Raw genomic sequence first — 14,334 nt, 5'->3', positions numbered from 1 at the left:
AATAATTAAATACCATAATTCCAGAAGTTTCAAAAACTTATTTAACAGTTTTCCAGCTGTTTGATTAGATTATTTTTACCCACAAATAGCTATTTCTCATCAATTTCTTTCCGGTAAAATATTTTAGAGTTTGACATAATTAGAATAACTTATTTTCATTATAGAAATTTCTGTGATTTTAAGATTTTATTGATTTGCATGACTTTTCCACGTCTAGAAATGAAACTAGAAAATTCCCTCATATATCCAGGTTTTCCAAGAACCCTGGTTCTTAAACAGAATAAAATAAAAACTGACGAGGGGAAAAATTTACATTACGAAATATAATGTCAGCTTATCTGTATCAAGGGTTTAACGGGAACAAAAGTGGCATAAACCTTTGATCAGTGCAGCGTTATTTTAGTATCACTGAGATACTATTATAGTTTTTGTTCATATTCTGAATTAGAATTTTTTTTCTATTTTCTGTTTTTAATTTTATTTAAAGTTTGATACATTTTTTACATATCTATATAGCTTTAATTATATTTTATTTATTTGTTTTAATTTATTATTTTTACAACTACACATTAACCTAAACAAAGTGTGCTGAGGCCCCCTAGTGGGTCCCGACCCCCGGGTTGAGAACCACTGTGTTACTTAACCTTCTAGTATTGATTTAAATAATCTAGTGAATTAAATAATACACAAACAAAAGGATGTTTATCTTTTATATTTTATATTATTCCTGGTTATTTGGGCATGAGTGGCAAATTGCAAATGCAATCCAGTTTTTTTGTTTGATGTATGATTCATTTTAAATCACCCTGTGGATATACTGTGGTAAAAATGCTCAAAACAGTACAATCTCTATGATATGAGCATATGAACATGTTAAACTCACTGGGAACAGAACGATGGGCACAGTCAGCATGACGGCGGTGAGCACAGCCAAACGCACGCAGAGGATGAGAATGTCGTAGGGGTCAATCCTGCTGTATGTGTGCAGAAGCTCGGCCTCAACATTAGCTGCGACAAAATTCAAGAATTCATCTACTTAGTTTGCAGCTCTAATAATGCACGCTAAGCAGCACATTTTTATTTGAATATTTCAAGATGATCTCATGTGAATGTTCAAACGCTGAAATAGTAATAACAACTATTTTATAAAGCGCCTTTAAAGTAAGCTTCTCAAAGTGCTTACAAAAAAAAAGAGAAAAAGCAATTAAACAAAGAAAGTATGCATAATGAAAGAATGAAAAAAGTAAGAAATCTGCAAACTCTCAGGACATGTTCTTGCATTCAGTGGAGAAAAATGAATATTGATATTCATTTATTTTTACAGCCGTTATCAGATAAATGTTTAAAAATGAACTATATGTTGCACAGCCAACCAGAGCAGGACTGTATTTAATTTCACATGCAACATAATCCATACATAAAACTGGACCAAATGCAAGATCCAGTGTGCTAGTACTAGTAACGGTTAAATATAAGAGTGTTAAACTTACTGTAAAATGTTAGGTATCCAAAGAGTGCAGCAAGGAAGTACATAGTGTACATGATCAGAATGGAAATGTTGGAAATGTGCTGCATCTTCCTCTGAGTTGGGCTGCAGGGAAAAAACCACGAGATTCCTATTCAATCTATTTGCATAATACACAGATTGCGGTCGCAGTGCTGCTTTAATGCAGTCGACTTACTTGCGCAGCTCAGTGTAGATGGGCAGGACCTCAGGGTGGCAGACGAAAGCGAAGGCCAGAATGGGGATGGTGTATGCGGTCTGTGGGACAGAGAGTGCTGTTTAGATACATTTTTCTGTGAATGTAAAAGCAGAAATGAAAATGTGCTATTCTTTGAGTGCAATACATGTGTGTTGACGGTAAACATCTGCGGGCTGCAGTAGGAGTCGTCCACCATCACATGTCCGTTATGGTAGCCGTGAGCGTGGTTAGTTGTCGCGTTTAAATGAGCGTGTGCCAGCGTGCTATTGGCTGAAAACTCCTCGAATGGGCACAGGATCTGGAACTTCTTATAGATGACCTAAAGATTCAGAAAGGAACAGAAGGCACAGTTAAAATGGAAAATACAGAATATCAACAACAAAAAGACTACTAGGGTGGTCATTTTGGCTATTTTGTGTATATATGTAGTAAGTACTCAACATATAATTCAGTCAAGAACATGAGTACTTCCTGTGTGTATTCCTTTAACTGCCATCAAACAAACCGTACTGCAAAAATGTAAAGGATAAATATCAAAAAATTTTTTTTTTTTTACATGTTTATATAAAGTTATATTCAAGCCTCTAATCGCTACATTTCTTGTCAGATAACAAGTCCAAAGACATACAGACATAAAAGAATACAACAGGTTAAAAGTAATGATCCCTAACAGCAGGTGAAATACCAAAAACATGACGAATTAACCAAAAACTTGAGTACGTTCTGTGTGTATTCCCTTAATTGTGCCAAACAAACTGGATGGCAAAAAAAATGACATGATGAATGAATGAATGAATGAATGAATAAATAAATAACAATCAAAACTAAGGCCATTTTTGACATGTTTGTATATAGCTGTTATGGAATTTTGATCTTGCAATCAATATTTTAAAGGTGAAAAAGCCATGCAAACAATAAATAAATAAATGGCCATTTTTCAACGTTTATTTATAGTTATGGAATTTCAATCTTGTGATCAGGGTTTTAAATTTGAAAAAAGGCATCCAGTTACTGGGTTTTTAATTATTTTATTTCTTATTTAAGCCCATCTCTAATGGCTACATGTCTTGGTGGCTAAAGGAAAGACATAAAAATAGTTATCCCCAATAGCAGGTCAAATAGCAAAAACAAAAAAACATTATTCTTCTTCAATGGGCCAAATGCTTCATGACAAACATTACACTTGTGAAACATTCTAGAGCATCATCATTTTATCCCCAGAGAGTCTAACCAATTAAAACCAATTAAAAGCCTCAGTCGTCTTCTTTTGAAGTCAGTCTGAGCGAGTGTTTTATGAGTCAGCGTTGCTGTGTGTAGATATGACATAATATGTATGCAGTATATTGCTTCCTCTGGGGAAAAATGTGCGGGTGAACAGCTATGTGAAGCTGTGATTCAGCATACTCTGAATTATGGATGAGATACAGGGACAGGAAGGTGGTGATTTTTTACATGACGAATGAATGAATGAATGAATAAATAAATAACAATCAAAACTAAGGCCATTTTTGACATGTTTGTATATAGCTGTTATGGAATTTTGATCTTGCAATCAATATTTTAAAGGTGAAAAAGCCATGCAAACAATAAATAAATAAATGGCCATTTTTCAACGTTTATTTATAGTTATGGAATTTCAATCTTGTGATCAGGGTTTTAAATTTGAAAAAAGGCATCCAGTTACTGGGTTTTTAATTATTTTATTTCTTATTTAAGCCCATCTCTAATGGCTACATGTCTTGGTGGCTAAAGGAAAGACATAAAAATAGTTATCCCCAATAGCAGGTCAAATAGCAAAAACAAAAAAACATTATTCTTCTTCAATGGGCCAAATGCTTCATGACAAACGTTACACTTGTGAAACATTCTAGAGCATCATCATTTTATCCCCAGAGAGTCTAACCAATTAAAACCAATTAAAAGCCTCAGTCGTCTTCTTTTGAAGTCAGTCTGAGCGAGTGTTTTATGAGTCAGCGTTGCTGTGTGTAGATATGACATAATATGTATGCAGTATATTGCTTCCTCTGGGGAAAAATGTGCGGGTGAACAGCTATGTGAAGCTGTGATTCAGCATACTCTGAATTATGGATGAGATACAGGGACAGGAAGGTGGTGATTTTTGGTATAAACTGTATATTTTTTGTACCAAATAAATGATTTATGAATGTCTTGATAACTTTACATTGTTTCTCTGGAATAGCATGCACTTATGAATCATGCTTAATAAGACTCAAGTAAATTTTGCTTCCATATTAACTTTAGTAATATCTGTACTAATGACAATGATGATGATGGTAAATACTTACTGCACTGAGGAAGAAGACCATGCAGCTGAGCGAAAAACCACTGGCATAACCAAGGTAACCTGAAAATGTAAATATAGCAAAGCAAGTCAATATGGCGTCACAGTGCTACTGTCAATCGACATGCTACGTACATGCATTCAAGCCTGAATCCCTGCAACTATAAATGCATGAGCTAAGAAAAGTGCAGTGAGCTATCACTCATCTCAGGAGCTCATCTGTGCTGACAGAGCTGACCAGACACAAATACTGACAAGGTCAACTTGATTCAATTACTATAAACATGTCAAAACAAGAAAAACAGAATTGTGTGTGGTTAAAACGGACTGTTGCTGTCAGATAAACATGCTGTACTGGTTTAGCTTACTGCTTCATATGAGAACAGAACGTGCTTTTAAAGTGCTTGAACTGATGCTCTGTAATATGAACGGTCCATACAACTGGGTCAAACGCACACGGAAACCCACTTTCATGAGGTGGAGAGAGAGACGAGATGACTGAAGTAGAAATGATCGACTCACCCAGCTGTTTCATTAGAGCCAAAGGCAGGATGACAGAGAGAGACGCAAGCACCACCAAGTAGTTTCCATTGAGATACCATTCCCTACAGAAACAGACAATTCAAGCAATGTCAAAAGCAAAAAACATTTTTACTGCGATTTCAGTTTAGATCAGTTATTTCATTGCTTAACACAACAATTTACTGAAAAACATCAAACAGAGGCATCATACTGTAAATGCTCGTCACCCCTATGGTGATTAATGTTCACGTTTCCACTAATGTTCAAAAACTTTAAATTTTCTCCCAGCAGTATAAAAGTGTTACAGTGTTACATCAAAGATAAACGTACTCTTTGTCTGATCATTACTTGCAATTTCCACCATGTGTGGCAATTTTAAAATTACAGACATAATAAAAATGATAATTTATAGATAATTATTTGCTCAATATAAAAGTGAAAGTTTTTTTTTAAAGTTTTTATTAAGTTTTCATTAAAGTTCAAAAGTTTTGGGTCAGTGAGAGTTTTTTTTATTATTACTTTTATTCATCAAAGACGCTTTAGTTTAAATTGATCAAAAGTGACATTGAAGACATTTGTAACAAATGACATTTGTTAATGTAACAAAATATATATTTTTTTAATAAATGCTGTTCTTTTGAACATGCATGATTGATATTGCATCATTGATAATAAGAAAGGTTTCTTGAGCAGCAAATCAGCAAATTAGAATGATTTCTGGAGGATCATGTGGCACTGAAGACTGGAGTAATGATGCTGAAAAAATCAGCTTTACATCACAGGAATAAATAGAAAACAGCTATTTTAAATTGTAATAAAATGTCACAATATTACAGTTTTTACTGTATTTTTAATCAAATAAATGCAGCAATAATAAGCATAAGAGACTTTCAAAAATAATAAAAAATCTTACCAACCTCAAAACTTTTCAACAGTAGTGTACACTAATATCCAAAATATGGTTATCATATCTTCTTAAGTTATAGTAAGAGCTGTAAATGAAGCATGAATAAAAAGGGCAACAAAATAAACCAGCAAACAGTAAAAAAAAATTTATTCATAACTCTATGCCTATTTTGTCTGTTTTTCTGTTTTCTGATTTTCTGTTCCTCTGCCTGTGTGACAAACTAACAGCATCTTCACTTGTGTGGCTGTGGAAATCATCTACACTATTCCAGAATCAACCTGGCTAACTCCATCCGATTCCAGTCTGAGTCTGTGTCTGCGATTATCATGATTTATGAGATAGTATGTTGCATTTGCCGTGGCCACTAGCGACACAGACCATTTAATATCGTGCCCAGAGCTGACTGAAACATGGCGCAGTTCCCGCTCCTGGCCTCAAGTAACCACCACACTGTGAACACGAGGACACACACACACACACAGAGTCACAAGGTGTTGCACAGTGTGTAGATCCAGGCCTTGTTTGAGACTCCTCTATTTTCAGACCCTCTCCACAACTCCCCACTTGTCCCGGTATTCAGACACTGAAGGGGGGGCTGGTGTGCCAATGCTCGACCCTCTCAAACTATATGTAGACTAATATACGTGGAAATGAAACATCATACATTATATATGAGAGGTAATAAAGATACGCTATTGTTAGGGGCATAACGATTCCTCTGCAGTACAATAAATGGACTATGTGTAGATGTAATATATATGATTTTACATGCTGACTTTGTGTAACAACGTTTAAACTAGGCCTGGGCGATAAAACGGTATCAATATTTATAGATGGTACACCTTCAATAACGACAAAAAAAATGTTGGATAAAGCGAACAATAGAAGATGTGTTCGACTCCATGCAGCACTGCACAGACCGATCGGCGAGAGTAGCCGCTTGCAGCCGGGGGCGGAATTGAAAACGGACTTCACCAAGTAGGTATAACTGCAGACCAGATCTCCAAAATGGGGTGTGAACTCCAAAAGTGGACAGAACCTCCAAAATGGGGCGGGGTCTCTTCGCGCAAAGACTTTCACCCTTGGCTCTGGCTTCGGCCAATTGCTATGGACTTACATTTCAAAATAAAACTTTATAAATTAAACATTGTTTCTAATTAATCTAAAATAAAATATGTTATATAAATAAATATTTTCCGTGAGAGCAGAGCCCAAAGCTTGTGGCCAGTGTTGTTCGGACTGGAGTTTGAACCTCCGCTTAATAAACAGGAATCACCCTCAAGCTCTCCCACGAGCCATCTCAACGCAGCGCAGGGGAAAGATTTTACACTATCACTTTGTTTCAGCCAACGGGGGCATCCCGGGGCTCGAACTTCGCAGAGTAGGAGGGGGTAGTAATGCTGGGTGTAACTAAAAAGGTGCCATAGTCCGGTGAGGATCGGTTGGGGAGTTACGGAACTCGTATCTCGTAGATATCATATCGCATAATCTTATTAACTGCTTATCTCCTGAACTTTCTCTAACACGCTATTCAGCGCCAATCCCGCCGTGTAGTCAATTTCACTGGTTAAGGTTAGGGTCAGGTGTGGGGTAGGCGTAGGGGTTAGCATTTATTGTAGCATAGTGTAGGAAATCAACAATGTGATTGACACAACCAATACAATTTTTTGAATCAGCTGTGGGGCGGAGTTTCCACTGAACTGGATTGGGAGAAAAAATTGTGCATGCGTGTCATGTGCCTGTCTGTCAATGGGAGGAAGCCACGCCCTATTTTGGCTCCCACCCCGTTTTGGAGATATCCAGGCTGCAGTTATACCCTCCTCGATATGTCAAGTCGGACAAATTCTGCTCCCGGTAGTGATGCTCTCGCGGTGTTTGCATACTCTATCACAGATGAAGTGAATAAAATGCAATATTTGTCAAACACACAGACGTTTCAGAAACGTTTTCATGAGCAACAGAAACAACATTAACATATACTATTTAAATACCAATAAAGTGGGATAAATATGCTTTTATCAGTGTTTTTTTGATAAAGTGACTCGATATAACATTGTGACTACAGTAAAAACAAGCTTTAACTTAGGGCTGTGCAATTAATCGCATGCGATTGTCATGCGCATCTCGTCAGTAAAGCCGGTTCCATGATTGCTAGTACATCGCCTTCACCTGCTTTCAGATGGAGCGGCATTTACTACACAGAGCCGTAGTTCACAGTTCGCAGATGAATCGCATTCGATTATGAACGCGATATTGCCTAGCTTGTCAGTGAACTACGGCTCTGTTTATTAAATGCTGCTCCATCTGAAAGCAGGTGATGGTGATTTACTACTAATCACAGAACCGGCTTTACTGACAAGATGCGCTTGACAATCGTATGCGATTAATTGCACAGCCCTACTTTAACTGTTCTAAAAACACACATTTGTGAGCATTATTGCTATTGAGGATGTTAGAATAAACCCGAAACACACGTTGTCATGCGGTTAACCTGGCCCATTGTGAAATAGCTGTGTCGTCATCAGAGCTCCTGCAGCCGCTCTGGAGAAACTGCTCTGGCTGAGTCAGCCGGCTGCTCTCGGAGCGCTCTCGCGGTGCTTTGCTGCCACACGTGACAGTCACGTGGCATCGGCGCCGTCTCAAGTCGGACAAAATTTCTAAATGGCATGCACTGCTTCAAGTCATGTGCTGCATGAAGTCGAACACACCTATAGGCACATGCTATGAGTGACGCAGACACGAACACATGCTGAATTGAGTGCTGTGCCTACCTGTGATGAGGAGATTGTGAATAAAAAATTTTATATTAGTCTAATTTAAAATAAACATTTGCATTTGAATGCAAAAATAGTACAATCAAATGTTAGGTAATAATAATAATAATACATTTTATTTATAACGCACTTTATATTCACACAGAATCCCAAAGTGCTACAGATTAAAAACAAGAAAAAATATTAAGAATCATTCAAAGGCTTTGCTAAAAAGGTAGGTTTTGAGGCCACGTTTAGGTGTGTGTCAGGAAGCGTCATCAGTGGCGCACGAGATGCAATGATGATGATGTAAGTGACGCTTTTGCATTTGAATGTTTTGTTAGTCTACATTTAAACTTGATAAAACACAATATTTAAACTTGATCAAACCTGAGAACACAAGCAGCTGAATAAAGTTATAACCCAGCGTTTGTTTTCAGATGTAAAAAACGAGTTGTGTCTACAGACATCGCCATGACGATACGCTTGTTTAAAGCAGCTGTCAAGTGCAGAAGAACAGAGGTGGGGTGGGAAAGAGATAGTATCAGCCAATCAGCTGCCGTTCTCTTATTAACTGACCAATCACAGTTCACAGAGCCCACAACACCTCCCCTAGATGTCAATTTGAGATTTTTGAGTGTTGAGTGACCTCAACGGGGATATCGTCAGCTGATAATGACAGTACATGTCTATACCAGCGGCTACAGAGCCAACAGAGATTTGTCAATTCATTCACATTTAACTGGCAAAATGGCATGTTGAGCAAAGGTCAAGATTTTCTCATTTAATTTCAGCATTTTACAATGCCACTCTAAAGTCCTTACCCTGAATTGGTATCTGCTTTCAAAAACGCCTGCAGAACCAGTGGGAACTCGGACTTGACGATGTATAAGTAACTGGACATGGCTATAGGAAAGACAAAAATTTGTAAATTAGAAGAATCGCAAGCAAAAAATATAACCGTCAGGGGTTTATGCTGATTTTATGCTCATTTTGCTTGCTGTATTCTGCTGGAACTATAAAAATCTATAAAACTTAAAGGGGTCATATGATGCGATTTCAAGTTTTCCTTTCTCTTTGGAGTGTTACAAGCTCATTGTGCATAGATAAGATCCCTGAAGTTGCAAAGACTAAAGTCTCTTTCTTTATCAAAGTTAAGACTCTGCCACGCCCCCCTAAAATGCCTCGTTCTAACACACCCCCACATATCTAGGTCACTATGTGGAAATATTTGCGTAATGCCGCCCAAATGTTCACGCAAAGAAAGAAGGCGTGGTTAGCGTTGAAGCAGCCATGTCAGGGAGACGCTGTGTGTTTCTAGGCGAAAGCAAAAGCACTTTATTTGGCCTTCCGAAAGTAGATGCATTTAGGAATCTTTAAGATGACTTACAACAGAACAGCAATGCATTTTATGGACGACCGTTTCGTGAATCTAGGAGAGGAGGTCATTCTGACTTTGCTATGACAATCTGGCGCTTCTGAATCAGCTACTGTTTTGTTATTAGTTTAAGTATTTGCTATTGACTGTTCAAATGCAGAGTTTTGTGCATCGTGTGTGTGTGTGAGAGAGAGAGAGACAGGGTCACATCACAGTGGAGTCAGCTGTCTTAACCGTGGCTTGTGTATTCCGAACACATACCAGCTTCATCACTGTGTCTGTCACGCGACTCTGTTCCCCTTTCGGGCTTGAACTGATGGTAAAACTAATTACATTATTTACTTTCTTTACATTTATTTTGAAAGATGAAGCTCGCGATTATGGTAAGGGGCATTACATTTACGACGAGCGCTTGCGGTGTTCGGCCAATCACAATGCACTGGGTCAGCTGGCCAATCAGAGCAGAAGGAGGGACTTTGTAGAAAACGAAGCGTTTGAGAGAGGTGGGGCATATAGGACCTACAATAATGTACAGTATTTGAAAAATAAAGTGTTTTTGAACATTAAAGCATGTCAACATATTCTGTTACACCAAATACACAAAATAATGATCTTTAAAAAGGCATCATATGACCCCTTTAAGAAAAAAACTACAAATATATTTAAATATAAATATGCTTTTTAAATATATTTTGCTTTTAACTTTTGGAAAATGTACAACTTTGCAATATATAAAAATTTATTTATTTTTTATTTTGTAAATGTATTTATGCACACACACACATATACACACATACATAGTGTTAATTATCAGCATAAAGCAAGTTTCATAATTTTGCCAATTCAGAAAGTGTGTGAATGAAAGTACAGGTATGGAAGTTAACTGGCAAAAGCAGAGAGGAAAATCTAAAAATGAATTAAATGAATGAAGAGAAAAGACAGAATAAAGATGAATAAAACAAGATCTATTGAATCTATAAAAAAATATGAATAAAGAAACTGTCTGGAAGCAGTCCGTTTGGGCTAATTTAATTGTCAGATTTTCTTTACCACCAATGTTTTGAAGAGTGATCGCGATTCCGGCTGCCATCTTCCCTGTCATTCCGAAGGCCCTGAATCCCAGCTGTTCATAAGATCTGATTCCTGGAAATAAATATCAGTCAAACATGAAGAGAGAGACAAATCTCACCACCGGAGCCAAGTTTCCACAAAACACCGTATCTCATGTTATGATTATCGTTGCCTGCGGTCACCGCAGTTTAACATGGAAACTCAGTAAGCCCTAAAATGGTGTTTTCAGAAAGGAAATGCCATCGCAACAATACACAAACAATGCCATCAACTGCATAAAAATGCTTTAAAACAGCACAAGTAATCATCAAAAAAAAATCTATTTTTATTATGACTATTTATTATTTATAGTGCGATGCCAAATATTACAATTATGTCATATCACAATAATATAAAATGTAATTATAATTAAATTATAAATATTATGAAATTATTTAATTGGCCAGTTGATCAATAAATGTACCTGTATTATATTATTATATTATTAGCTAGTAGTGGTAACCTCAAATTAATGGCAAATTTATGATTCAACGTATTACGAAAATTTTAAATCCTTTGTCCAGTGTTACTATTTTTTTCTTCACTATATTTAACCATAGTCATATTTCAGGGAATTTATTTTCAAATTTCAATAAAAATGCAGTTAATTCAGTAACTGTGTGTTAACTTTAATGCATCTGTCCACCTGATGAGGACATGACCATACAACACACTGATGGAGAAAATGTGCCTCGTCTTACCCACAACACCGGAGGACTTCAGCAGGAGGTGAATAGAATAGCAGGAGAGACCAGCTACAGCCGTGAGGAGAAACCTGAAGACAAAATACAACCATCACTATCACTCCACAACTGTACAACACCATCTACACCTACTAGACCTAATGTACAGTGTCTTTAGAAATTCAACCATAGAAATCTTCCGAGAAGAACCGTCGAAGTTCCTCTTTTGGAGATGAATGTACAACTTTATACTTACAAAAAAATGACTTTGGCAGACATTTTAAATATTAGGTATTAGGTATCCAGCACAGATATTTAAGATTATAAACTAAAACCACTCAAATACAACGTCTACAGCTTGTAGAGTTCCAACTCCAGAGCTGGAGTTCCAAGTGCACTGCATGCATGTGTCTTATATAATAAGGTCTACAATGCTTTATAGCTTTTTCAGATGTATTAATGCAGTTGAGTAAGATTTACTTCTGAATGAATCTTGGGAAAGTGCCAGTGTTTGTATTGGAACCAAAAAAGTACATCTGCTGATAAGCTATTCTGTGAAACCCCCGCGATCAAACACACCACCAACCAATTTTACCAATTCATCGAGTTCTTTTCTTTTCGCTTATGTAATGGAAAGTCTAGATTTGCCAACTTTAAAAAAGGCAAATCTGATAAAAGCTTTATCTACACAATGGTGGAAAGCAATTAGTGTACTTTCAGGAGGATGTAAACTGTCCCTGAATTTAGTGTATTGCAAGTCTATTTGGAAGACAGGTACCTGATCAATGGCAAGTAATTAACAATGGGCATGAAATGAGCTCTATAACAACTCTATTCAAATGTTGACTTCAACAGCTGCCTACCAATTCAGTATGCAAGAGGAAGTGTTCTGTCAATACCCGTGTTCTGTACTCCACACATCTACAAGAGAATTCTCTGAATATGCATTGCTCATTTCAACACAAATATGTCTTCATTAGTATATATACACATGCTATATGTATTTTATTTATATGGCTCTTTAAATATTGACTATAAGTGGCATTATAAACATTAGTCATTTTATTTAAAAAAGCTGATGCAAAAAAAGACGTTCAGACATTTCAGCTCAGTTTAGAGGAAATTCCACCATTTAAAAAAATGTCACCCTCATCTGATAATAATGTTTATCAGATAACCACACAATGGTGTTAACCACACAACAATCCAGGTCACACTGTACTCCAAAATTGAAAAGAAATGTGATTCAAGTTATTTTAGTATCACTGCGATACTGATATAGTTTTCATTAATATTTTGTTTTGTTTTCAAATTTTCCATTTCCGTTTTAGTACTTTTCTTTTGTGTTTTTGTCATTTTTTTATTTTAGTTTTTGGGTTCTTTTATATAATATTTATAATTTTTTATGTTAGTTTTTGTTATTTTAGTTCATCTAAACTAAATTAAAATGAGAAATGGTGCCTTGGCAACTACCTGAAATAAAAACTTTTAAATATTTTATTTTATTTCAGTTCATGTTTCATTTCATATAACCAACACATTTTTTGATGACTTCAATTTCTGTTTTAGGTAACTATAATAACCCTGATTTTTAGGGGGAGAAAAATGAGACATCTTTTGCACATCGACATCGTTTTTTACTGAATATGACCAGGGCATGTTCTTGTCTGGTTTTGTTCGATTCACTCATGAAATGCTATTTTTCTAGACTGCATGCTTCATGTGAAAAGCAAACATTCACAAAATGTTCATTTCAAATTAGAAATTCCTTAATGAGAAAGTCATTCTCATGACACATTTTCTCATTTATAGGCCTACAAGGCGAGTTGTATGCGTGAGGGATGTGTGACGTTTCTCCTAAATTGAGGTTGATGAATTTCTTGTTATATACCCAGAAATAAGACTATCTTTGGAGGAAGCAGTCTTGGCCTGTTGGATAACTTGATCGGTGGTATTCAGTTCCCTGTAACCTGACTGGAGCTGCAGACACCCCAGACGTCTCCCCACTCTCCTCCCCCACCCGCGAGAGAAACCAAATATGACAACTATATTTGGATGGGGGCGGGGATTCCTAAAAAGAAGGATGTCAGCCCAGGTCATGGCCTTTTTGGGGCCGAGGATAGATGAGAGGGGTGGAGCTAACCAGTGGAAAATTTTAGGAAGGAGGGAAATAAAGAGTCAATGGCAGACCACACAAACACATGTTATTATTAGACACTTAATATATTTTGTATTATATATAAAATTAGAAATCTTTTTTTAACAATATAAGTGCTATCACTCTTTATCAATTTAACACATCCTTGCTAAATAAAAGTGTTGATTTCTTTCAAGAAAAGAAAGAAAAACATTTACTATCCCCAAACTTTTGAACGGTAATGTATACGAAAGATTTCTATTTTTTAAATATATGCTGTTCTTTTGAACTTTGTACTCATCAAAGAATCCTGAAGTATCACAAGCTTCCAAAAAGCAGCACAACTGTTTCCAACATTGATAATAAATCAGCATATTAAAAAGACTTTTAAAGGATCATGTTCAGCTTTGCATCCCAGGAATAAATTATATTTGAAAGTATATTAAAATAGAAAAACATTATTTTAAATTGCTATAATATTTCACATTATTACTGTATTTTTGAACAAATAAATGCAGCCTTGATAAGCACAAGAAACTTCTTACATATAGTCTCTCTCTCGCTCTCTCTCTCTCTCTATATATATATATATATTATATATATTACTGTCAAATGATTAATCACGATTAATCGCATCCAAAATAAATGTTTTTGTTTACATAATATATGAGTGTGTACTGTGTATATTTATAATGTATATCTAAATACACACATACAGTATATATTTAAGAAAATTATGTTATGTTTTTATATTAAATATATTTATATATAATATAAAATATAATAATATAAATATATAAATGTATATACATGTAAATATTTTCAAAATATATACTGTA

General features: G+C 35.9%; 1 protein-coding gene across 1 annotated transcript in view; it reads right to left on the bottom strand.

Moving 5' to 3' along the window:
• The window catches only part of LOC107595418 (sodium-coupled neutral amino acid transporter 3-like), a 31,162-nt gene that overhangs the window by 4,433 nt on the left and 12,395 nt on the right, over positions 1 to 14,334 (bottom strand). Inside the window, exons 6-14 of the mRNA XM_016285819.1 lie at positions 11,377 to 11,450; positions 10,616 to 10,708; positions 9,012 to 9,093; positions 4,528 to 4,610; positions 4,010 to 4,068; positions 1,849 to 2,022; positions 1,683 to 1,762; positions 1,491 to 1,591; positions 884 to 1,008 (exon numbers count right to left, since the gene is read on the bottom strand). Coding sequence (XP_016141305.1) covers positions 884 to 1,008; positions 1,491 to 1,591; positions 1,683 to 1,762; positions 1,849 to 2,022; positions 4,010 to 4,068; positions 4,528 to 4,610; positions 9,012 to 9,093; positions 10,616 to 10,708; positions 11,377 to 11,450 — 871 coding nt within the window. The remainder of the gene's footprint in view (positions 1 to 883; positions 1,009 to 1,490; positions 1,592 to 1,682; positions 1,763 to 1,848; positions 2,023 to 4,009; positions 4,069 to 4,527; positions 4,611 to 9,011; positions 9,094 to 10,615; positions 10,709 to 11,376; positions 11,451 to 14,334) is intronic.

Source organism: Sinocyclocheilus grahami, unplaced genomic scaffold, assembly GCF_001515645.1.
Source record: "Sinocyclocheilus grahami isolate Dianchi unplaced genomic scaffold, SAMN03320097.WGS_v1.1 scaffold202.1, whole genome shotgun sequence".
Taxonomy (NCBI): domain Eukaryota; kingdom Metazoa; phylum Chordata; class Actinopteri; order Cypriniformes; family Cyprinidae; genus Sinocyclocheilus; species Sinocyclocheilus grahami.
This window is presented reverse-complemented; position numbering and strand designations above follow the sequence as displayed.